Genomic DNA, 27767 nt, shown 5'->3' on the forward strand with positions numbered 1-27767 from the left:
TTCCAGATATTGATGGTGTAAAATGGGAAACCTCTCTGATTTTCAACGAGCGAATAGTGTAGGTGCGCCATTAGTTAAAGAAAATGTATCCAGGATTGCCAGTGTGCATCGAGAGCAACTGGGTGTTCAAGGTATTGATCGCATAGACACCTTGTTGCAAGTCATCATTCTAGAAGAGGAATAATGAAAAGAAACCAAGCGTACAAAAGGATCGACGAATATTGAAGAGAATTTTCGCAAGAAACCGCAAAACTAACGCGGCACAACTGACTATAGATCTCAACCAGCTCTGGAACTTACTGTTTTTACAGTCACAGTCTGGCGAGAATGTATAACGTCAATATACATACACGATCGAGTTGTGTTTTCGAAACCTGTGATAGCTACTTCCGCGGTAACGCAAAAGAGATGAAGTTTAGAACATTAAAGGAGCGACAGAGTAGTCCATCTCTTCTTGTTTTCAGCAGACCGCGTTTTTGTATGGCAGACGCTCGAAGAGATGTTTTCTTCGGGCTGACTGCTTCTTATAGTTAATTACGGCGGTTGCTTTGTGATGATCTGAGCATTAATTTCATGGTATTTCATTGATCCGATTATTATCCTGAAAGGACAAATTATCACCAGTGATTATGTGAACGTTTTCGGTGACTAGGCAATGATCAGAGAAGCTGTTGCTTCTTGTCAGCGATGCAGTCTTCCTTCAAGATGACAGTGTGCCAGTACACGCAGCGAGACTTGTTCAATCATAATTCAAGGAATATCAGAATGAACAATACTCCCTCTAGCCGTTCAGTTCTTTGACTTGAACATTATTGAAGATATCAGTTTTACAGGGTTACTAAGTACCTGGAGAACCTAGAAAAGTCAGGGAATTTAATTTTGCTCAGGAAAAACCTGGAAAAGTCAGGGAATTAATTGTTAATAGTACAAAAAATCAATAACGTTATTTTTACTTCTCTGCTTTTAATCAATCAAAGCGTTGTAAATATACTTTTCAAACTTCCTAGCATGAAGGACTCGAAGAACTTAAGGCAACCAACTAAACTTGCATACCGGTCTTACTTTTTGTGAACTTAGTGTCAATGTGAATACTAACCCACTATCCTATGAATACTCTCAATCTCTAGTTAATTGTATAAGGGAAAGAGGGAGAAGATTGGGTAGATAATAGATCAAAGAAGTTTAAAAAACCTTTTACTCTCAGATTTCATGTTTGATGCTTACCGACTTAGACTGTAGAACTTCGTGTTAGAATTAAAGAAAATAATTACATTTTAGAACCAGTTAAGAGGATAATGAAATCAGGTTTCTAGCAAGTATTCAGTTAATGAATATCTACGTTTTGATGTGAATAGACTGTATGCAAAACCGGCTCATTGCATTTTCTGTTACGGGTCATTTTCGCATTCGTTTAAACGAAACTGCCTTTGAGAGGAAAATGTGCATGCGATATTCAAGGCTGGGGTATGAACAGTATAGTCTATTAAGAGTATCAGGGAGATCTTTAAAAAATGTCCAATAAAATATATGTTTATGCCCAAACTGTCTTTTCTCAGTCCGAGAAAGATTCGTGCAAATGGAAATTTGTGTGAAAGTCGTATGAACTACGTTTTGCAAGAACTATCACATTCCGCTACGAACTGCAGAAGATGCAAAACATCAGTACAGTAAAATGTGTTCTAAATTGCAGAGTGAATGGAAGGATTAATTTAAGTTTCAACCTTTAAACTGATCAACTGAACACTTTATCACAATTTACTTGGAAATAATAATGAGTTCTAATAACTGGAAAGATGGTGAAAATTTTGCTTATTCTTTATCATGGAAACGCGAGTGTTAAAAGTGGTTTTTCAATTAATAAGGACATGGTGGTTGAAAACCTTCGTGAAGATTCAATAGTATCATTGAGATTAGTATACGATTGGGTAAAATGTTCTGGGGAACCGTGTGCATTGGAAATAATGCAAAAATACTTCAATCTCTTCGTGCTTTACAGAAGCAGTATGAGCAAGCCATGAAGAAAATTCGTGCCGAGGAAAATGCAGTTGAGTCGAAAAACATGAGTAAAGGCATTGCTGATCGAATTATCATACTAGAGAGGAAGAAAACAAAGTTATCAAAATAACCTGATCTGAAAACAGAAACTATCAGCGTGGAAATTGCTTTTTTAAGCAATGGAAACTTGGCACAAATGTTTCTTAATTATAGTATATTGTATGTTAGGTTCTGTTTGTTATCATCAAAATACAGCATGTAACTTTCTGTTAAAACTTGTTTTTCTTATATAAAGAATATATAAAAATATAGAGAAAGGCAGAGGGTGGGTTTTTTGCTGGGACTCTCTGTGTATGTTTTTTTAAATACAACCTTTAGCTAATTAAGATTTCCTAATTTTAGAAGCTAAAATATACACTAGAAACTCAAGAAGTTCAACCTGGAAAATATGCTCCACAGACTTGGAAAACCTGGAAAAGTCAGGAAAAATGTAAATATAAAACCCCTGGAAACTTTGGTTTTAGAAAAGTATGCCGGCTCAGATTTCCTTCTCCATCGTTGCTGACTTAACTGAATGATATACTACGTGAAGAATGTCCCATGCTTCCATCGGAAATAATTCATGAGAGTTATATATTTGGGCCGCGGTGGCTCAGTGGTAGAGCGTTCACCTCTGGTGCATAGAGTCCTTGGTTCGATCCGAGCTCTTGCCAAGTGAACTTTGTTTTGGACAAACACCAGAACTTTGTTTTGGGTTTTCTTGAGGTTCTCTCGTTTCCTTCCACTTTTCTTCATTCCACCATTTCCTTCATTTCTCATTATCACGGTCTCGTTTAGTCTAGCCGGCATAACCGTGGAAAACGCCGGGAAAACCCACGCACTCGGTGTTTGTCCACTACAAAGTTCTCTTAGCGCGAGCTGGGATCGAACCAAGGACCCCATGCACCACAGGTGAACGCTCTATCACTGAACCATCGTGTTATAGTGTTGTAGGAGATTATATATATTATATATATAAAAATGGTGCCTACGGACCACAGAGCAATTATTCTACAAGTCAAAATAAAGCAAAAATTGTATATATTTGTATACCTTTCGAATCCTCGTTTGGAGACACAAATTGCAGTATGTGGCAACGTCACAAATAGGGAACCGTTGATCTACCAATCTATCAAATAATTATATCGATTCTTTCCATATGGCAAGTAAATTCGATATTGATTGACACTAGAATCACTTATTAGTGTAGCAATCGATTCATTTACTTGTAGTATTCGTAGAGTAATGCTAATGGCTTCAAGTTACTCTGTGACGTTGTCACATTGTGAAATTTTGATTCCCTACAGCGGTTGAAGGAGGCCAAGGAGGGCATACCATCATATAACATTTTCACTTTATTTTCACCTGTAGGATAGTGTTCTGTGGTCCGTGAGCACCATTTTCAGAACACTCGGTATATATATATATATATATAATAAATGAACTGATGCCTTACGTTTTATATAGAAAAGTGTACTTCACTGCACTGATTTCGTTTCTACAGATAGATAAAAGCTTCTTTTTTCGTCACAAATTTTTGTTCTGAAGTTAGTAATTCGAAACGCATCGCAATATTGAGAAAACGTACGTTAACGATGGAAAATTATGATACAATTTCTTTTCATTTAACTACTGGCTTTTATCACGTAAATCTAGAAAATATTTTCTTTTATATGCGTGCTATTATATGCTTACGAAAGTGAAGAAGTATGAAATAAGATTATCGTTTTGATAACCTGAATAATAATTCCATAGCTGACTAAAGACTTACATTAATCTATTAATATTTGAATATGCTCTAGTCAATCTCCTCACATATTCATCAGTTTATACAGTATAGTGCATGGTAGAATATTGCATACGTCGAAACGCACCAACTTTAATTTGGAATATGTATTGTATGTAAAAGAAGTAATTTATGGAGTAGAGAGTTACTTACGTAGTTTACTGCTTCATAATAGTTTTGTTTTAATGTAAAATTACGTTTAAAATGAAAGTTTCACTATATGCAAGCTGTCCGTATTACTGTTATTAGTTACTTTTAAGATAATACTTCTTTTCAGGTTACCTTACAGACAGATGAGGTGAAGAATGTGCCTTGCGGAACTAGTGGAGGTGTCATGATATACTTCGACAGAATAGAAGTAGTGAATATCTTGAGTGCAAGTAGTGGTAATAAAATTTACATTCCTCTAATTTGTTGCTGAACCATAATTTCTGTAATTTGTAAGGGATTATTAAAAGTTTGAAGAAAATAAATTTCAAATTTTCCATTAAAAAAGTATTGCTGTTTCAGATTGACTTTCTCAAAAGGAATCAGGATATCTTGTTCATATTTCACAAATAAATACTTCATTAATAACCTTATAAAGATGCATAAATCGCTTGTTACGAAAATGCTCACGAGGGATAGTGTACTTTTGGGAATTAGTTTTAATTAAAGACAATTTCCTCAAATACGACTCATCCAATTTTGTTGACAGTTTCTAAACGAATACTTCATTAATAACCCCAATAAATGGCATAAATAATATATTGAAAAAATTGAGAAGGGCCGAATTTTACCTTCGAGTTTACTTACGGGGCGAATTTTCTTCTGACGAAGCTTTCCGTAAACGGCTTGTAATTTTGTTCGTATTTCATACATAAATGTCTAAGTAATAACTGCAGCACGTTTACTATTTAAGTTTTTTTCCTGATTTTTAATATATTCGCTTATTGGTCGCCTTACAAGCCGATGCTTATAGGTTATTAAAGTCTTCTTTTAACTCAACACACTGGATAAGGTTCGTAAAATTTTAACCAACAATTTGTGTAAATTAGTACTCATTATGTAATCATATTATTATGTTATGATATTTTTTAAAAGTAATAGGTTGTATTTTCGCAGGTCGATATAATATGAGTAACAGCTTATTCTTGTGGAATGAGAAACTAGGTAATACATTTAATATTTTATTTGTAGAAATCGAATATCTCTACACTGAGGTTTTGATCTGTTGTTCTTTGCAAGCTGACTTTACTTACTTCATGCTTTGTTATGTCTCCTATTCCATCGTAGACATTCTTCCCATGGCAAGAGCCAAAAAGAGTTCAAAATCTGTTTTGTGGTTTCATTTTTTTCTATTCTTATCTTGGCTATCATTTCTATCCAAAAAGTAATTAATGAGCGTGCAAAGACATGGTTCTACCTACTGTACTTATTCTTAATCCAATTATTAATAAACAGTTTCATGTTTTCCAATGCTATATTAATTTCTTACTTCTTTTAATACTGTATTTTATTTTTATTCGTTATTGGTAATCAGTTTAATTTAATTTTCAAAATTTACTTTTTTTTTTTTTTTTTTATTTGACTGTTGTAAACTTATTCTGAGGTATAAATCATTCAATATTAAAATAGAAATTATAAATTAAAACAATATGTTCTATGGTTCAAGTTGTTCAAGTATTTAGTTCAGATACAAATGCTTGAGAGTAGCATACATATGTATTTTACATGCAATTTTTGAAAATCATAACTTCGTTCACAAACATCAAAGATAAAATTTCAAATATATATATACCTGTTTATTCCAAGCCCCAGGAGAGGTATCATATATTATATTGCAAAAATTACAAAATTTTAAATTTTTTAAAAAATGGTAGAATTTGTAGGAAAAAAATGATCAATGTTTTTGCTGTAGCTATAGTAACTATAGTAGCATATAAAATTATAATAAAAAATTAACGTTAGTATTTCACCCCTTCATTACAACATTCACCTCTAAGAAGTAGAATTCATTAAATTTCCATACTAAACTTAGGGAGTAATATTCACTTAAGAGGGCTTTTCATACTAAGAGACAAAATTAAATACGAGAAAGTGCTGAAGAAAATGATGTTTGTTCCGATGTTTTTTGAATAACCTAGTTCTAAAACGACTGCGAAGTCACTTATTGACACGCAATGTTCAGCAGTAATGACCGCTACTTACAAACTGGCTGGAATTTCGAATGAAATGAAATCGTTTCACGGCTATGCCGGCTAGACTAAAGGAAACGGTGATGATGAGAAATGAATGAAATGGTGGAATGAATAAAGTGTGAGGAAATAGAGAACCCCGAGAAAATACATACACACGGTGTTTGTCCACCACAAAGTTCACATAGCGTGAGCTGGTATCGAACCAAGGACCCCCGCACCAGAGCTGGCTGGGATTAAAAATTTTAAAAACCAGTTTTGTGCTGCGAATGTAAATGTAATAGTATAGAAAAAAAAAGAAGTGAAGAACCCCTCATTGATACAAAGCAACTTCATTTGGATTGGCCCATTTTAAAATCAGTTGTTCTATTACATGAAACCTTGCATAATGAAGACGGATTTGATCTTTTCGTACAGATTAAGAACTGTCAGCATACCAAATATGGTTGCAAAATAGTGTTTATTTGTGGCCAAACAAACATCTTGATACTTTAAGTACATTTACGCGTATTCTGTTACGAGACTGCCATTTCACTAAACATTTTGCGAAGTATACTTATTTCATAATACATAGGAAAGTGTACGGACTGAAGGGACGAAGGCAAGCGAGTGGCATAATGTAAGTGCGCCCAATGCGCAGGTGAGATCACCATTCGTAGTCACACAGATTTACGAAACTTCAGACAAGTGCTTCTTAGGTGTCGGAGTGCATAAGATATATGAAATACTTTTCTTGTGGAGGCATATATGGAAATCGTTTTCTACCGTATTACTGTAATTACAGATTTGCCAGTTGTATAAATGAGTTCCTTAGACATATTATTCTATCGTTGTAGAGTAATATATTTCCCCTAACATTTCCAATTGTAATTCGGAAAATTCCCAATCTGTACCATTGTAAATATTTTTATTTTTTAAATTATCAGAGCGTGTTTCCTTCATGTTGAGCGTGTACTTGAGCGTAAACAAAAAAGCGTGAGTTGAGCGCGCTCATTTTAAAAATCTTGAATATGAGCGTGAGCTAACTCACTTTTTATACTGAGTTTGTGAGCTGAGCTAAGCTCTTTCAAAAGTGAGTGTTTACAACCCTGATTTCAAATTATAAACCAAAAATTTTATAGAAAAAATGTAAACAAAAAGTGTGTTTACAACCCTGATTTCAAATTATAAACCAAAAGTCTTACAGAAAATTTTTTAAAATAGACTTACTATATACTCATTAAGTACTTCTCGCTTCCACTGCACAAAATCAGTTAGCACATCCGAACTTCATACATCTCCCATTGAAACTGACGCATGAAGATAGTGTCCAAGTCGGGATAAAGGCAACTATACTGTAACCGCTTTTCGGATCTACCTCTTTCTGTCCCACCAACGAGTATTTTCAGGAGATCTGAACTTACCTGGTTAAAACATTAAAGGACATTTCCAAAAGGGAATACAGAACTTTTCCCGGATCGCCCTCTGGTCTCAGCAATGAGCATTAAGCCCGAGAGGTTCAGATGTCTCGTCTCGAAATCCTCACGGACATCCAGATGATCGCTCAGACCACGACACACAAAACATTATTCACACATGCAACAAAAACACATTAAATAAAATACTACTATGCTTATTTATTAAATGCACTATGTGTAAAAAAATATGTAGAATAAAAACGATCACACTAAACACAGATATGCATGTAGACAACTATTTCCACAAACATAAAATTACACTTCACATTTTACGACGTTATAGCCCTTGGAAATTGTATCAAGTATATATATATATATATATATATATATATATATATATATATATATATATATATATATATATATATATATATATGAATGAAATATTATATTTGGGGGTTCACCACAAACACTTCTCTCACACCACTAAATTATGAACATTGGGGTTAGCCCTATGGGGTAACACTAAAGGTAATCCCGCGACGTAAGTTCCTGGCTGCTGCGAAAAGAATCCATAAAAGGTTGACAGTAGTATCCAGCAGAATAAACGCAGGTAGTCGCAGTGTATAATTTAGGACATTGATAGGACCCGTTTACTAATTATGCGCACTGGATCAGCGGACCCAGGACCTCCACTAAATGGGGGCTAGCCGCTGTACCAGTCCTTGAGCGGTCACTAGACGTATACCTCTTTACTTATGTCTATAGCGAATTCAATGAACGTGTTGGCTGTATCGACACGCGGAGGAAACTCCCAGAGTTGAGGTACTCTAGGTACGAGCCGGGTACGAGCCGCTCAGTGTTTTCTCCACGTTCTCACGCCCGAATTACTTACTTCTCCTTCTACACTGTGGCCAGTGAACTGTGAATTAACGCAGATTCTTTCAACATTTAATTTGCATATCCATACAGGTGGCTTAACCTGATTACATTTCAAAATGAACTGCCAACATTGGCCACCTGTATGGATATGCAAATTAAATGTTGAAAGAATCTGCGTTAATTCACAGTTCACTGGCCACAGTGTAGAAGGAGAAGTAAGTAATTCGGGCGTTAGAACACTGAGCGATATGGTTGGTATCGCTCAGATGTTCAAGCACCTGTCTGCTTTGGACTGCTAGTATTTCCATAAATGATTGAAGAAAATGATCCAAGCAATCATATAATGTAGTCTTTGCATATTAATGAGTAAGGAAAAATCACTGAAGTATGCAAGTAGTAGAAATACGATTTTCATATATATAGTTCAGAAAGTGAATGTGGTCTTTCTTACTCACTAAAATCTTCTCACCGTGAAAAAAACATTTCGCATATATGTATTGGCGAACGATGAAAGACTCTTCGTTCTAATTCGTGGGAAAGAAATCGGTTACTAGCAGTTCCCATCAAAGAAAAGAAATTATTTGCGGCGCAAAAATAAAGTATAAATTGAAGAACAAATCTGTCTTTCTAAAATATACAGAGCGTCCACAAAAATTACTTATATAATCTGGTGACGGTTGTAGTACCATAAATACGTCTGAGTACTCAAGACGGCGCGCGGCTGGTCGGCCTGGGAGGGTAACTCTCCTACATCTGCAGTCATTTGATAAGAACTCTCTCGGTACCGTTGCCGTTCCTACAAGCCTATCAATGCATATATCATTCTAAAGCTAAGAAAACAAGGTAAAATTTTATTTGAAACGTTTTGTTGTAGCTTTATCAGATTTTTTTAGTAATAATAACAAAAATGTTGAATATTATCTTGCAAAAACTACCTTTTTAGCAATTTATTTCAATAGTGCCATATATACTTACTTTAGCTAGAAACACATAAGGACATAATGTGACGAAATTAGTCGCTACAAAAGCCTATTTTTTTCCTTTATTGACTGGACTAATAATTTAATGCTTCGCATACAACGTTGTTAAATCTTCGACTTCAGTCTTTCTTATACAGAAAGTTGCGTATGTCCTTAGAAAATCGGAACCTGTCCTTAACCAACTTCATTAAAAATGGATTTAGGTTCTTTCTGCAATCATCGATTCACTTACTGTCAAGCCGTAAAATTGTGGAATGATCTTCCAGAAGATATTCGAAAGTCAACCTCGATAACTATGTTTAAAAATTGGCTCAAAAATTATTTTTTTTTGTTTCAGTCTTATCAGCTCAACTAAATTAAATAAGTACTTATTTTTGTAGGTATTCTGTCTCAGACCCAGTTCTTACTGTCATTCATACCATTTTCTTTTATTTTCTAGTTTTTTCTTAATATTCTAAAAATGTTCTTTTCTTTTTAATGTACTCATCGTTTTCATTTGATTTTTTTTTTATTTATTATTGTCTGTGGTATAACGTTGTGTAAGGATTTAGTTTAATGCTTAGTAGATTGAAATTAACATTTTTTTTCACTTCGGTCGGGCTGAGAATGCGTGAGAATAAATTGAGAACTTACTGAGGTAAGTTATATTCTTAAAATGCACCCACAATTCTTCTGTTATAGAAGCTCTTCTTTACATTTTTCTCGACAATCAACGATACTTGTGTAGGACTCTGTTCTACATTTACTATTTCCATCATAAAGGACCAACTCTTTCGCGAAAGCATGCTTAAATTTTTTCTTCTGCACTCTTTACTTTTTTCAGAAAGAGATGGGAAGACACATTTCCAACCAGTCCGTGCCCTGCTCTTAACAGTCTACATAACATCCTACCTCACTACAACCGTTCTGTTCTCTATGTGTTATTTTCATCTTTATATTTTTTCTATTATTTTTTCTTGCATACATTTTTACTTTTTATTATAACCTATATTTGTCGTTACATTTTTATTACTAGTTCATAATTTAATTTTTTAAAAATCACAAATTTCATTCCATTACTTTTATTTTTTTAAATTTTAACTATACATCGTATTTTTATTTTCATTTTTGTTATTTTACATAATTTTACGTATATAAATTTCTCTCTTCTTTTATTACTATTTTCTCCAGTACTCATAACCCATTTATTTTTGTCTTCAGTAAAATATCGCCTTTTGCAACTTGCCAATAGTACCACATGACTGCATTACATTATGGCGCCCAATTTTTATTTTTCTTTCCGCCCAACTTCTTACCCTCTGTATTTGATAAAACATTTTAGCGAAAGTTTCTTTAGCGTTGTGTGTAATGTTTTGGTATTTTTCTATCAAGTAATTATAAATGTATTTTGTGTAGTTCGGGATTATGTTTTAGTGGTATCACGTTTTTCATGGTAATGTTTTCATTCACATCTTACACTTCTTATATATATATATATATATATATATATATATATAATATGTATGTATGTGTTTGTAAACTCAGATTGTTCTATTCAGTTTGATCGTTGACACTTATTTTAATTTATATTGTAATTTCAGTGTATGATATAGTGAAAAACTATACAGCAGATTATGATAAAGCTCTTATTTTTAATAAGATTCACCATGAACTTAATCAGTTCTGCAGTGTTCATAATTTACAGGAGGTAAGTCGTCTCTCTTCTTTGATATGTTTTTATGTTGTACCTTTCTTTCATGCAGTTTATTAGCTCTGATGCGTATGTACCTGTAATACCTCCCACCCTGTATATTTAAGCAAGAGAGGTAGTATCATCCTGGTGCTATCATTCTTGCTTAAATATACAGGGTGGGCGGAAATTAACTCCCTATTGAAAATTGTTTATCACAAGATCACGAGCCGGAATCACGAGACTAGAAAAGTGGGGTAGAATAGCCAGTTTCTTTCACCGGTGGCACCACGGAAAAATTGGTTAGGTCAAAATTTGATGAAAGGAAATTATGTACACAATTAGATTTGTTTCGGTAATTATCTTGTCAGAATATGTAAGAAAAGAAAAGGATTCCTGACTGATATATATTGGTTTGTAATTATGAAGATATACAGTTTAGTTAATGTAAATTTCGTTTTGGTTCTCATGTGAAATGAATTTCTAATGTAAACTTTTTATTTATTTATTTATTTATTTATTTATTTATTTATTTATTTATTTATTTATTTATTTTTTATTATTATTATTATTATTATTATTATTATTATTATTATTATTATTATTATTATTATTACTATTATTATTATTATTATTATTATTATTATTATTATTATTATTATTATTATTATTATTATTATTATTATTATTATTATTATTATTATTATTATTATCGCTACCTGTATGAAAAAGCGAAAATTAAGATTGGGAGTGAGCATACGAGAACTGAGTAATAATGACTTCATTATCACTTAAATACGTCTATTAATGTTACTACAATTTAAGGTCCTTCGAGAAGAAGTCAGATCCTCTCCGTAAGAAACATAAAATCGTAACATCTCAAGTGGCGATCTTTCAAATATCAAAACTATCAAATTTACTTTTGGGATTCTAGATTTATATCTAGATCTATCGAACAATACTGGGATGCAAACCTAAGTAGAGATTCGGATTTAAGTTTGATAAGAGGTCTAATGTTTCTTGACTTTCGTGTTACAAGAGAACGTAATGTCTGATAATAAGCACTTCTGAGGGTTTACGAATAAGCGAAATAGTTGTAGAGATGGGCTCCCCTCGACCGAGGCGGGGAGGGCTGCAATTCTTATGTGGTTAACTGCTAGCTCAAGATTCAAGATTCCCCTCCCCTCTAGAAAATTCGTAAATAAAACACTGACTTAGCCTACAAAATCCCTATTAAACAATGGCAAGCGAAATCACAAGATAAAACTATAGTTAAAGGAACAAAGGAAAATATTCAAACCAGTTTTGGAGGTAATGTATCTTTAAAACTGTAGGTAAATACAAAACAATGTAATTTAATCGGTTATTTTATGATACTAAATGATGAATATTCTTGACCGGATTTCGAGACCAAATCATACAGTGTGCCTAACAAAACATCAAGACATTCCATGATTATTTTCTACTTGCTTCTAAGAAATACCTGATCACAAATACACTAAAACTTCTATCCAAGTTGGCCAATGAGGAAAAAAAAAAAAAAAAAAAAAAAAAAAAACCTAGTGGACCAAAGGTACTCCCTGCTTACCTATGGTCGTTTCACAGCAGGTGTTATCTGCAGATAGAGAAAAAGAAGCTTTTGTGTAGAGAAAAATCTACAGTGTTTTCGAATTACAGTATACTTCTCCCTGCTATTGGAAGAACCAGATGTTTACTTTGATCCAACTTCACTCAACCTCACGCTTACAAACTCATTTCGACCTCACGCTCACCTCACTGGTCTGACCTCACGCTCACTCAACCTTACGCTCACATCACCAGTCTGACTTCACGCTCACATAACCAGTCTGACCTCACACTCACATCATCATTCTAACCTCACGCTCACTTTGTGAGGTTGAGGTCGAGTGAGCGTGAGTTCCGAACTCGTGAGCGCCGACCTCATGAGTTTGGACCTTTGACTGATACTATTATAATCGTGAAATGTATATTTGTGATTAATTTTTATTTAAAAAAAAATATAAATACAAAAATTGGAATGAGTAAAACAAAATGTTTTATTGTTCTTATTTACTGCTCTTTTGACATGAAATTTGCCACATACATGTCTTTGCCCATTATACAAATACTAACATTATAAGAAATACCGGGCGAATTCGTTATCAAATTATATTCCTACAACATATTTATAGACATGCGACATTAATTTTGGACATGAGTGTACATTAGTTAGAGGCACTTTCTAGCAATTTGTGAATGCTCATCTAACATAACCCGCAACACTCCTTCCATACTATCCACTTCACCAGTAGATACCGTTCGGAGCTCATTTTGTAATTGGATGTAAAATTTCAAAAATTCACGGTGGTGTATTTTCTCAAAAAATGGAAATTTTCATCAGAATGCTAGAAAACTTAACATCAGCTTTTGCAAGTTTGAGCTGGGGAAGATAAAATAATGATGTCAGTGTCCTAAAGATCTCACCAGCTCGACTCACAGTCAAGTATGCAGAAGGGAGAGATAGTGGTAATGAATAAATCGTAAAAGCGTCGAAAAATTGTAACTTTTGCGTAAATTTCGTGGAATATCGGGACTTGTTTCAAATTTCGCTTATTCAACAGAATTTCGCTTTTAATCGCGAGCGTTATATGGCCTAACAAATAGTGAAAAAATGTATGTTTTACGTAAACAACATTCTGATACAAAGCTGACACATTTCGCGTGTCACCAAAGAATTGTGTCTATTTATCAGCATATATTATACTTTCTTTAGCATTAATTGAAAACTATCCTGCCACATATTTGAAATTCAATATTTGTCATTGTTCTACTGATATTAAAAGTTCATTTCTACGCATGATTTATTATACGAACACTTTATGTAAGATTAACTTATTCAGTCGGTAGTGTTTTAAAGATTTTATGATGTTAAACGCTGTAGCTACTGTGGCCTCTGACGAGATAGTAGTTAATACATTCACGTGATGTAGGCATGGTTCATTATACTGCACATGCTGTTTTGTTTAGAGTGGACGGGTGGAAAAATATCCACTCTTGAAATTTCACACCTTACTTTATAAACTGACCTCTTATTGCGACCCGCATGTGTTAATTTATCGAAGGTAATTAGTGGTTAATCATTAGAAATTTGATTTTTTGTGTACTAGGCCAGTGTCAGACTGGTTTTATTGTCAGTATAGTAGTTTCAACAGTGAGGAGTAAATTTAACAATAGGAATTTCGTCTGTTATAGTTTCGTATGTTGTCAACATATAATGATTTACAGTGAGGCTGTCGATAGGCGGCCTGGAACAGAATTGGAACTTTTTAAATAAAAGTTATGATATAAATTTGTCCAAATTATTGTTGCATATCACGCAGAATTTTTGAAATGTATATTAATATGGAATTTGAAAAAAAAAAAAAAATCATAATTTTACATGACAAGGGCTTACACGCTTCATCTAACGATTCTCTTCTGCTATTAGCAAATGTTAATAGGATTACAATGTACTCCTCAACAATTTTTTAAATAGAGTACGCCACGATTGTATAAAAAAAAATGACAATATCCTCTGTGCTGATGTGAAATTTTGTTAATTTTCCGATTTTTTTCTTACGTATGGTAATTACACTAATTTCTTGCAATTGAGTAACATTTCCAGTTGATGTAATACTGCAAGTGTCAAAAAACGCGTGTCGTTTGTATTTCTTATTATTTCACAGTATCGGAGTTTCGCTTACACGTGTATTAAGGACGGTTTACTTAGCGAAGAAAATAATGTTTCTTAAGTAATAAATATTATGTATAAAAGAAGTAATATAACTAAGAAAGTGAATTACTATGTTAGATATAATAATAGGCTATTGCTTTATCATAAATAAAATTCTGTATTGAATTTTAAGAACGAAAATAATAACAATTATGTTTCATGAGGTTATTTTATTTTGGATAATTATTTATTGTAGGTTTACATCGACTTGTTCGATCAAATTGATGAAAATCTCAAGGTCGCTCTGCAGCGGGACTTAAATGAAATGGCACCAGGACTTTATATTCAAGCTGTACGAGTCACGAAGCCAAAAATTCCGGAAACTATAAGGAAAAACTACGAAGTTATGTGAGTATTCCAAATAATTCAAAACTTCCTTGTTTGCATATCCCATCTTATCGTCTTTGTTGTACGTCTATGTAGTTTTTCTAACCAGCAAAAGTCTGGTTAACAACAGAAGAAATGAGGGGCTCCCTGATAGAAGAACTATCAGGCTTGCTTTTATTGATCAGAGGGAAGTTTAAAGAGAAAAATGTTAGCTGAACAGCTTATCCACTTCCATATCGGATTTCTAATGAAATTACACTATCGTTAAGTTAATTGTTCAGATTAAAATGTTCGGGCTTGACTTTATGAACTTTGTCGTAATGATACAACTAAGTTGAAGAACACATTCTATTGATGAATAATTTGAACTTGTAAACTTTGGAACTCATTTTCCTGATTATCACTCCCTGGTTTTCATTGTTACCCTCAGGAATTCAATCTCCCACCAGTATGTGTCTGTTCCACAGTTTCTCCTGTGATATATTCTGCAGACCAAATTATTTTTTATTTTTACACATGTATGACACGTGTGAATGGTTGTAACTGTAATTGGATGTAAAGAAAATACAAGGATAAATTTTGAAGATTGATTCCTAATAACAAAATGTGGTGTTTTAGAACTATACTTTAAAAATATAAACATTTGTTAAGGAATGAAGAAAGCTCGAATATTTTTGTGATATTAACTTGTATGTTTGATGTTCATCTGTTCCATGTGGTAGAAAGAATATTTTTCCGAAATGATTTCTTTAGCTTTTCGGTAATTCTTAGTCGTATTTTATTACTTTATCTATTATATATACACTCACTGAAAAAAAAAAGCGTCAAGAAGGAATCGTCTGATTCAACTGTATTGCGGTAGATGTGCAGCGCTATGGAGGGAATATAAACGATTAGAGTTTCAAAGATCGGGAACATCACAAATGGACATCAGAGGACAGTAATGTCAACGATAAGGAATGCAGCCCTGATCCTACCAGTCAGTTGTGAAGCGTGATAGAGTGAGCCAGCACGTGTAGATAGGTCAAGAAACACACACAATGCCTCGTTACCGCATTAGACAACATTACTGGCATTTGATGACGTTTGAAAAGGGCAGGATCATGGGGTTGCACAAGATATACGGGGCATTCGATGTCGCATTGTACGTGAAGGATTACGTAACCCTTTGACACCTGCACCTGCCATTCGAACACTAGTTTTGGACTCTCTCAGCACATTCTGTCATCCTTCATGTATCTTGACTGGTATCAGCTGGATTGCGAGCGCACCGTCCTCTGCGGAAGTTGCCACTAACACCAGTGCATAAACAACAGCATGTGGAGTGGTGTTGCACTTGAGCAGTATGAAGTCTTTGCGAATTGTAAAATCATATTCAGTAATGTGTTTCGCTTCTGCATTATGATAGATAACCATCATGTGGGTGAGTGGCGGCGACGTGGGGAAAAGTGACATCCACCCAACATTGGGGAAGGGCATACCAGCGTTACTTCAGATATCATGGTATGGAGAGCTATAGCGTATGACTTTCGGTCACTTCTCGTAGTAATTCACGGAACCTTGGTAAAATTCTGCGTCTGAATGTATTACCTCTCCTGCGACAGCACGCTGACACAATCTTGCAAGACAACGTTCACCTCACGGCATTTATATCTATGGACTGTCTCCATTATGTTGAGGTTCTTTCCTGGCCAACAAGGTCACTTGAACTCTTTGCAGTTGGATCCGTTTGGGAGCAGTTCGGATGCCAGCTCCGTGCCATTACCGATCTGTGAGGTCTCGAGGCATAGTTACGGCAACTATGGACTGACTTGCCTCAGGCAAAGATACGATGACTTTACGACTCACTTCCAAGACACATCAACGCGTATCATACCTGAGGGTGTGCTACGAATACAAGTTACTGATATGCAACATGCACTACGCTCGTACAACCAAACCCGCTGTCGGATTGATGTATGATATTATAATCATTACAGCTTTATGACCTTACAATCCAGAAGTTTCGTCCATTCCTTCCATTCCTTCTGTGCTTTTTTTTTGTCTATACTTATTTATTTTGTCGTGAGTTTATTTACATGCAAATTTTGATCGTAACTGTAATCTTTCTTTTCCATTCTTCTATGTGATGCAGGGAAGGTGAAAAAACGAAGCTTCTTATTTCCATACAGCGTCAAAAGGTGGTAGAAAAGGATGCTGAAACGGATAGAAAGAAAGCTATCATAGAAGCGGAGAAAGAAGCGCAAGTGGCGAAAATCCAATTTGAACAAAAAATCATGGAAAAAGAATCGTTTCAACGCATGTCTCAGATAGAAGGTATGTGTCTCAGATGCATATTCAATTCCAGCAAACGAAAAAATATTTTTCCGTAGTAATAATTATTTTTTTTAATCAAAATTAACTTTATAGGAATATTATTAAGAAGCAATTACATGTATTCACCCTTTTTCCTGCCACCATACCCCATAGTACATGTCTCGTGATATAGTTCCTTCTCAGCCAATGTCCCAGCCAGTTTCTTTTCCATCTTTCAGTTACATCTAAAATTATTCCGCCACCATTTCTGACACCCTCTCATTCATTTTCTGCTTCACCTAGCTAATTCGCTCCAATCTTCTCCGTACTCACACTTCGAAAACTTTCAGTCTTTTTTTTTTTTCATCGCTTTTGCTTAATGCCCATGTTTCTGACCCATACAATACAATACTTCACACGATGCCTTTTATGAATTGTTTTCAGAAATCTTTATTCAAGGACTTACAAAGTATTTTCTTTCCCCTTATGCTTTTTCCGCCATTTCTGTCCTTGCTTTTATTTGACGTTTGCACTTTATATCATCACTAATGAAGCAGCAGGTTACAAGGTGATGGGTTTGTGATTTAATAATAATAATCTTCACACCAGAACCTGCGCCTCGTAGAAGTTAATATGTGGGAATTTTAACATTATAACAAAATATTTGTGTTGAATTCCCGTTTGGAGTTATGTATTTTACCTGGCAGAGACATAAATACTATTCAGAAGCGACGGTACACGTCTAGAGGTTTTTAAAGTATTGGTATGGAGAAGAATGGGAAAAATGAAACGAAATTTTTAGCTTTACGTCTTGCGATTATGTCCTTTAGGTTAAAGGAGACGGATGATTAATGAAAATGATTATTCAATAATTGATAGAATGAAAAGAAAAGTAAGAGGGAACAAGAGCCCTGAGAAAACCTACGGATACGGTGTTGTCCACCACAAACGCGTAGCTTGAGATCGAATCAGAGACTCCTGTCACCAGGAACTCCTGTCAATAAAATAATTTGCATGTGTTTTCGAAAGAGTATCTACAAAACATGGACAGTCTGTTTACCTGTATCCCGTGAAAAACACTGGGTAAAATTCAGAGAAGAGATAATAGAAAATATACAATTGGTATATTAAACTTCAAGTAAAACCGCTTGTTGCTGTTGGTATGTAATTTGTTGATTTCTAATATGAGTAATGTCCGGATTTGTATGTAATTACATATTTTTTCCTTCATATGTAGATTCGTCAAATCCTTAAATATTTGTGATTCACACCTGTAGGGTGCTTCAACTCAAGTTTCATATTACATATTTTTACATATTTTGACCAATATTACATATTTCTATGGTTTCTACATATTTTTTTTTTAACATAAAACTGTCTTAAAATTTTGCGTTTACTGAAATTTTAATTTAAAATAATAAAAATAAACTCTCCAACTGTGCAAGGCTTGCATCTAGATTCAGTTTTGTCATGTCCATCTTTTTGTTTCTTTACCGAAAGAGAAATATCTCTCTCTCTCTCTTTTTTTTTTCTTTTTTTTTTTTTTTTTTTTGTCAAACCATGTTCCGCAGAATTTTCGCCGATAACAAAAGAAATATAAGAAGAAACAAGTAAAAATCCTCCTTCCAGGATACATTAGCAGCGCCCTTTATTCTCAACTCTGGAGGAAGACAGATCATGTGCCTGACAGGCGACTGGCCAGGAAATTCCTAAAATGAAGTCTATTTGATTGTTATCGGAGGTCGGACGGGAAAAAAGATGAAAGCAAATTCTGCAATTCAAGTTAAAACTGTATGCCAGTGTGCTTCCAGGAATTTACTGCAAGAGTTCGTTCCAAGAAGCTGGCGACAATGGCAATATCATAGCAGGTAACCTAAGCTTTCAAAGAACTTCGCTTGTTCAATTGAATGACAGGAGGACAGTACTCTAGTTTTGCAGTTCCAAAACGCACGTGTTCTGTATTGACCGTCGAAGTTAGAAATGGCTCCGGTTGCCCCAACTTTATCCGCGAAATTGTGGTCGTGGGTAACTATTGATGATGCATTTACTACGGACGGTAAAGTGGTGTTGTGCCAAGTGTGTGGGAAAAAAAAAAAAAAAAAAAAAAAAAAAAAAAAAAAAAAAAAAAAAAAAAAATGTTCAATGAAATCTTAGTTAGAACATGTACGAAGTGCACTCCATGCAAGAAATAAAAATTTGCGAACTGCAAAATAACAAGTAGTCTTGACACAAATGCATCAAGATACTTCAGTGAGTGAGTTTTTCCAAGACTTGTGCCAAGCAATGTTAGCAGCAAACATTACTTGGAACAAAGTTCAAGTGCCAAAATACCGTGTTTTCTGGAGAAGTACTGCGGGCGTCGAATTTCTGACGAATCCACTCTTCGAAAGTGTTATCTCGAAGTTTGTTATAGGGAAGCTATAGATACCATTAGGGCAGAAATATGTAGTTCATATATATATTTGGATTTCTGTGGACGAAACAACAGACGTTTTATGACGTTATGTAGCATATTTAGTGATTGGAAAGTTAAGTGAAGATGCTCCATCTAAATCCTATCTTATTGCGAGTAAATTGCTGGAACGGACGAATCATTCCGCGATTGGTCGCTGTGTAAACGATGGTCTTAAAGTGTTGTGGCCGGGAGGAGTTTAGGAAGAAAAAGTCCTTGTTCTTTATACAGACAGTGCAGCGTACATGTTAAAAGCTGCTAGAGCACTTACAGTTTTTTACCCTCACTTAATTCATTTCACCTGTATGGCCCATGCTCTTCAGCGTGTTGCTGAAGAGGTGACAGACAACTTTTGCGAAGTAAATCAACTAGTTTCTTCCACAAAAAACATGTTTGTTAAGGCGCCACAACGTGTTCAAGTTTTCAGAAATCAACTGCCAGACGTGCCACTTCCTCCGGAGCCTGTGCTAACGCGATGGGGCACTTGGATACAGGCAGTACATTTCTACAATGAACATTTTCAAAAAAATAAGCCTTTTGTTCATTCATTTCCATCGGAGTCTGCTGTGTCAGTTGGCATTGCTCAGAAACTGTTTAATGATTCAAAAGTAGCGTGTGATATCGCATATATAGACAGCAATTTTGGTTGGCTACCTACAAGCATTAAAAAGTTAGAGACTGTTGAGCGGCCTCTTCCGGAATCCATGGAAATCATAGAGGATGCAAAGAGACTGCTGCAAGGTGTGTGTGGAGATGTAGGAGAAAAAGTTCCAAAGAAACTAAATGCAGTGTTGGGAAGAAACCCGGGTTACGACAGCCTATTGTCAGTGTGTGAGATTCTCAGTGGTGAAACAAGAACCCCCTCTGAAGATATTTCCCCCAACTACATTTCCCTGTTGAAATACGCTCCTGTTATCTCATGTGATATGGAGAGATCATTCTCTGCATACAAGAATATTTTATCCGATCGCCGACAAAATTTTACTTCTGATCATTTGGAAATGTACCTTGTAACCCATTGTGCAACTAGTTTAGCTGGTATTGTTTAAAAGATATAGGACTGCTTTTCCCTGCATGAAATAAATATATATAAAACAATAAATTTCGTCTTAAGTTGGTTTTAGTATTTAAATTTGTATAGTGCGTATAATTAATTTCAAGATTGGGCCGTGGTGACGGATGCGCATTTAGAGTAAAAGGTTCTAGATTTGAAACGGGACCACACCACACCACATGAGATTTCTGACGTACAAATGCCGTATGCATAGCTTTTCTCGGGGCTTTCCTGTTTCTCTCTAGCTGATTCACATCTTCCTTCATTCGCGTTTGATTTTTATTATCCTGCAATCAGTCACGTCAGTGACGTATGGCTGTCTCAGCTGTTCAAGCATTTCACTTCATTGGGGGACTTGCATTAAGCAGGATAAAGTGTAGTAGATTTTCCTTTCTACTTTCATAATTCGTGTAAATATTGCATACCCATACGCTTGTCAATATTACATTTTCGTAGATATGTAACATATGTAATATTACATATTCTTATATAATATTACATATTTCTTACATTTTTAAGAGATTTTTGTTACATATTTATGTACATATTTAGGGGGTTGATATTACATAAAAATCCGGACTTTAATTATGATAATGAATAATCGAAACACGGTAGTCGATGGACTTCTAAGGAAATATTGTATGAAGTTGGGATATATTTCATTCTTCTAAATACGTAGTGTCTAATGTCAACCGGGACAAGTACGGCATGCTATTATCTTGCTTCCGTTGTGGTTATATTGCTCCATATATTGCAAACACAGTACCTATTTGTACAGAATAATATTACTTTATGTACAGTATATTACACTGTTAGAATTTTTAGTGTATATAGATGTTAGATTTCTAGTGTTAATGGCACTGTTAGATTTTTTCCCCTCCATATCTTGAACATTTTTTAAATTGGTCACCGTTCCGGAGAATGTTAAGTGTAGAAGTTACACAGGGATTTTACTGTGCTACAGTATGAATGACACTCTTAGGAGATTTTCTTCGTTGTCATGGGTATCTCTGTAAATTGGGTACGTTTCCAGATTCTTAAGAGAGGCTTTACTGCATTTGAGAACGCTATCAAGATATACATACAAACAATTTTGAAATAGTTATCGCCTCGAAAACTGCTATGATGCCCCGTCGGTTGTTGTATTCTATTAGTCATCAGTATGTTTGACGATCGCTCTACAGCGCAAATTTTATCGCAGGGGGTAGCATTGCAGACGCGATATGGTATTCTCTCAATTTCGCCCTCGCCTTTCCAGGGGCCTGTATATCGGAGAACCCACATCACACACACACATACACAATATATATATATATATATATATATATATATATATATATATATATATATATATATATATATATATATATATATATATATATATATATATATATATATATATATATATATATATATTTAGCTGACATGTGATCTCTTCATTGGTATATCGGAACGATGTAACATAGATTCCGGTTCCCTCCTTCGAAACATTCAGGGGTAAATTCTAAGGCATGATCTTGCTGTGTTGATGGATACCTTATTCGTGAGAATGTTCATACAAACGTGATACGTCATCTAGAAAATGCGAATCAGCTTTGTTTGGAGGCATGCGGCATTCGGTCCGACATTTATATCAATCCTATGAATTACCAGCTGCCAGCGTAATCAAATTCAACAACTATGAAATCCTTTGGAAAATTTCCCTACCAGTAGCGTATAGTTTCAGCGTTCTTTTGGATCATCATTACACTAGGTGAAGATACGAGTTTTGTCACAGTTTATCATATAAATAGGGTGTCTACTGATACTGGAAATACTGGAATTATATTGTAATTTAATTTTGATACTGGAAATACTGAAAATATATTGGAATTTTGATCCACATACTGGAAAAATTATAAAGTATACAAATATCATTCTTTATAATCTACTCTGGATTTTTGAGCTCCGAAAGTCCCGGGTAATGATAATCTTGCATTATAACTAGAATAGAATAATAGACAATTATTTATACATGAAAGTCATGAATTAAGGTTGTCGGTCAAAGAAAAGTAATGAAATTGAGCTTCAGATCGTGAAAAAGGTGATTTTATAGAACAACAGTACTTATGTAATACAGTGCAGTTACTGAAATAATAAATTGTGATTTTCCTCAATGATCCGGCGTTAAGAAGGGACGCCATCTCTTTTTGGGTTGCAGATAGTCACTAACTTTGCCCTTTTTACCAATACTGTTTCCAGTTTCCGCTTTTCTTCTTTCTTTCTTTCTTTTTTTCAATACCTCACGTATAATAACAATGGATGCATTATACTTAATGCAATGCTTCAAGTACAGTATACAGGCTACAGATTAGTTAGTAAAGTGAGTAAAAATATGGCCATTGATGGGAAACTGAGGGCCAGTTTTAATGTTTGGTATGGATGTGGCACATTGCCTATGTAAAGATTTCAGCGTTTTCATGAGCTATTTGTATTATTTGTATTTCTAATTATACATATACCTAATTATTTGTATTTCAAAGAAATCAAGGCTAACTAAATTTATTAAAAATAAAATATTCATTTGATGGTAAAACAATTACAAACCTGAAATCATCAAGAGTGTGATTATTCCTAAAGAACTTTAAACAAAAATCATTGTATTAGGCTGGAAATTTGCTGATAGTTAATACTGAATATACTGGAAATATACTGAAATTTTGAAATTGAAACTCAGTAGACATCCTGTATAAATCTATATCTAATCAAATATCACCACATATTACCACGTGTCAGTCACTATTTGGCGATGTACAATTCACAGTAGTTAGTCCGTTGTACTTTAATGTTCCGTGGTTGAAGGCCATGTACACAAATCTTACGATTGCATTTTATGCTGGAACATTCATAAATGGCACTGTTGACAGCTAGGATGACTTTTATGGCTCTAATGACTATATCCTGTTAGATTAGCCTCTTTCCTTAGTTAGTCATCCAGCGTACGTCGGTCAGCACAAAAATCATCGCTTCGACTGGGGCATTATTCTGGGTACTTTTACGTGGGTGAATATTTAATCACTGGTTTCAATTGGCTATCCACTGAAATCACTGGTGTTCGTAATGGCTATCACGACATACACACACATACAGTATATCCGACATGAACCCATTGTCCAGACACTGTTCTAAATATTTTTGTAGGTGAACGAACTGTATATGACAAAAGGGCCATTATATACGTGTCTGCATACGGGCTGAATTTTGGCGCCATTTTACTGCTACACTGACTTCATTCCGAACTCTGCTAAAATTATACAAATGTGCCACGTGCGACATTTCACTACAGCTCTTTCATGCGCGTTTTAAACATGATCAAAATTATTCGCATATATTCTGATAATACATCAACATATTGTGAACAGAATTACAAATTTGCACCTTGGAGATATTTTACTGTACATGGTTATAAAATGTGTACGAATGGCATGGCAAATGACTAACAGTAGGGATTAAAATTAGAAATTTGTGATATGTCTGGTCTTTCACTGAATACCTCAATTCTAAATCATATGGAGTAAATGAGATTCTTATCGTTTTTCTTTTCTTATTTTTAAACAGATGAAATTCACTTAGCAAGACAGAAGAGCAGAACAGATGCAGAGTTCTATCAGATGCAAAAGCAAGCCGAGGCCAATAAATTATTACTGACCAAAGAATACTTGGAACTGAAGAAGTATGAAGCAATAGCTCAAAACAACAAAATATTTTACGGTACAGATATACCGGAAATGTTCTTACATGCGGGCTGTTCGTCTGCAGATGAAAATAGTAGACAGTTTTCCGAGAAAAAGAACTCGGGAGTGTTTTCAAGTGGAGATGCAAAGTCTCGTTCAGAAGCATTAGCTGCTGCGGCAACAACTTCAATTAAATCATGAATTGTCTTAAATGTTTGTACATTGTTAATATTCATCCAACCATAACGAGTGATCCAAATTCATATTCTCTTTAACTGTCATTGTGTTGGTGATGAGTTGTGTACATTTAAGGTAAGTTAAGGATCAATTAGGTGGTGGTACATGTGCGATATTTTCTGCCATAATTGCTGTGATATTGCGTTATTTCAATTTGAAATTTCTTTACAATTGGGCACTCCCCCCGCTTTATTTTAAAAATCCTTTTCAAAACTTTCAAGAAGGGTGTTTCCTCAGGGATGTTTATAGCTTAAATATTTTTACAGGTACAAGAAATTTGAACTGCTTAATAGAAAACCTATTGTGACATTTTCTTCGCAGTTTTGCTGAATTGATGAATTCTTTTTGTATGTGATTTCTCTGTAAATTTTAAGTTCAACGTCATGTATACGCCTGAGAAGATTGCTCATAAGTGTTTCACATTGACTGAAAGTTATTTGAATAAAGTTTTGTAATTTAAGTAATGGTTTTTGTTTATACTTCCATCTTCAGACTTGTTTTGCGTACCTCACTGCGACAGTAAATACTTCGAAGTATTCGTTTGATTTGTCAGATTGTACTTACATATTTTAAGACATTAACGTAGAGTTTCTCATAGAGCAGACTCATAAGCCTATTTTAAGTTTGGTGCTCTTAGTCAAGAGTTAAATTTTTCGTGAGCTCATGTTCTATCCCATGTTAAAGTTTGAGACCACGTCTCATATGCCCTTAACACTCTTAGCATTGTAAGGGAATGTTAAACTCCAATAATTAAGTAGAAAAAAAAGTGCACAATTACTGAAATAAGTAATTCTTAGACTAAAATATTAGCGTGTTAGTATGTTTTGGAATAAATCGACCAGTCTCGTCTTTTCAGTATATCTAATCTCTTTATAACCTCTATTATTTTCTTTACAAATTAATGTACTTTTTAAAATTTTGTCAACTATTTTCACATAATTTTGCTTAATTAAGTTTCATCTTTTGACTATTCATACGAGGCGTTTTTTTTTTTTCTTTCTTTATAAATAAGTACCATTTTGAAATTCGACAACTGTAGTGCTGCTGTCTGCATCCTTTTATGCCTCCGCCTACTGTGAAGTATGCGCTGTGATTCGTTTTCGTAGTACTAAAGGCCTGAAAAGCGGCTGAAATTCATCGCCAGATTAGCGAAGTGTATGGAGAAAACATTATGAGCGATGGAATGGTACAAAAATGAGTTAGAGCTTTTAACGATGGCCTCACGAATGTTCATGATGAATGATGTGCTTGACCTGTCATCACTGAAGACTTGGTGCAGAAGTTGGCGGAAAAATAAAAGAGAGCAGACGCTTTAGGACTTTGTCATCTGATGAGTTTCCTCACAGTGACTACCATCTGTTCCTGCATTTGAAGAAGCATTTGGGTGGTCAGCGCTACGACGACGACGATGAAGTCAAAACGGCCGTGCCACTGGTTTTCAATCAGGCGGCAAACATCTATAAGGATGATACTCAAAAGCACGTTGCACGGTTTGATTGGTGGAAACTATGTAGAAAAATAAGAGTAAGGTACAGGCTTCCATGTAACAATAAAATTGTTACGAAAAGTTAATTGTTTTATTATTATTTATTTATTTATTTCAAAATGGTACTTAAACAACACGCCTCGTGGATACTTTATTCGGACCGTTACTTCCTTGCTTAGCGTTTTATATTCGATACCTTTATTTATCGCAACATTCTGTGTGATTTATTAGTGATACATGCCAGGACACTTTATGCATTTAGTATTTTTCATTAATTTTACTAATGTTACCACCACCACCACTATTACTACTACTACTACTACTACTATTATTATTATTATTATTATTATTATTATTATTATTATTATTATTATTATTATTATTATTATTATTATTATTCAGTGGCGGCTTTAACAGGTAGGCCGGGTAGGCATGGGCCTACTCAAACATTTTGAAAAATATATAAACGCTAAAAGATACGATAAAGAGTAAATATATTTTCCACTATTTATATTAATGGTAGTTAATATTTTAACAAATAGCATCAACCATTACTGTAAAAGTAATGTCCTACTGTTACTAATCAATCAAATGTGTATATGTATCCATAAGCAAGGGACCGGGCCTACTCACAATTACTCCTAAGGCCGTCCCTGTTATTATTATTATTCCTGTATATCCAGATGACGAGACATTGTCATTTGAAAGCTCAGTGGTTTTGTTAGTTCTTTCTTAGTACTACAATTAGTAGGTATGCACTAATTATTGTGATGTGGTGATGATTTGTTTGTCATAATTGAAATTCATTTTGCTTACGGCAAAGAAAGAAAATTCTCAATATTCTTGTAAAAGCTAGGGGATAGGCTAGTTAGTGAATTATTGGGCGAAAATTAATCGAATTTCTCTTTTCTTTTCTAAAATTATAGACTAATACAATACTGGTAAGTACATTATTAGCAATGTTTTTCGATCTATTCATTTTCATAATATTATAATGTTACCTGCATTGTTTTGGTAAGTAAACGAAACCACGAAGGACTTAGAACTAATCAGCTGGTGGTAAACTGAACAAATACATATTAAAATTTGAGTTCAAGCTCTTTTAGTTTTATAGGTAGATTAAATTCTCTCAAAATCTTTTTCCAGATCTCTTATTTTCGAGGCAGAAATTTAGTCCAGCCTATGAGATTTAATCTAACAATTACGTACAGACTCTGACTGCAAATTAAAATTATTGATCATTAAACAAATCTAAAATACTGAGAGGACGGTCTGTGGTACTCTTGGACAGGGCCGGATCTATTGGGTGGGGGGGTGGGGGGAATTCGGGACATTTGCCCCGGGGCGCAGCTGGTTCAGAGTATGTAGGGGGCGCCATTTCGAACGCAAGATTAATGCTGGCAGGATATAGGCCGATGATGGTATTATTGGTGGAATTAAGAAAGTGGGAGGAAACGGAAGAATTTCGAGAAAACACGGACACGAGTCAAATAAGAGGAACATAGG

At 34.5% G+C, this 27767-nt stretch overlaps 1 protein-coding gene across 4 annotated transcripts in view; it reads left to right on the forward strand.

Moving 5' to 3' along the window:
- Positions 1 to 25235, forward strand: part of LOC145686438 (erlin-2-B-like) — a 59327-nt gene extending 34092 nt beyond the window's left edge. For all 4 annotated transcript variants that reach the window (XM_081759737.1, XM_081759738.1, XM_081759739.1 and 1 more), the window contains exons 4-8: positions 4098 to 4206; positions 10837 to 10943; positions 14894 to 15045; positions 17159 to 17340; positions 24423 to 25235. In XM_081759737.1, coding sequence (XP_081615863.1) covers positions 4098 to 4206; positions 10837 to 10943; positions 14894 to 15045; positions 17159 to 17340; positions 24423 to 24739 — 867 coding nt within the window. In that variant the 3' untranslated portion in view covers positions 24740 to 25235. The remainder of the gene's footprint in view (positions 1 to 4097; positions 4207 to 10836; positions 10944 to 14893; positions 15046 to 17158; positions 17341 to 24422) is intronic.
- The last annotated feature ends 2532 nt before the right edge of the window (positions 25236 to 27767 follow it).

The sequence above is a fragment of the Thermobia domestica genome, chromosome 5 (assembly GCF_964235325.1).
Source record: "Thermobia domestica chromosome 5, izTheDome1.hap1.1, whole genome shotgun sequence".
In the NCBI taxonomy this organism is placed as follows: Eukaryota; Metazoa; Arthropoda; class Insecta; order Zygentoma; family Lepismatidae; genus Thermobia; species Thermobia domestica.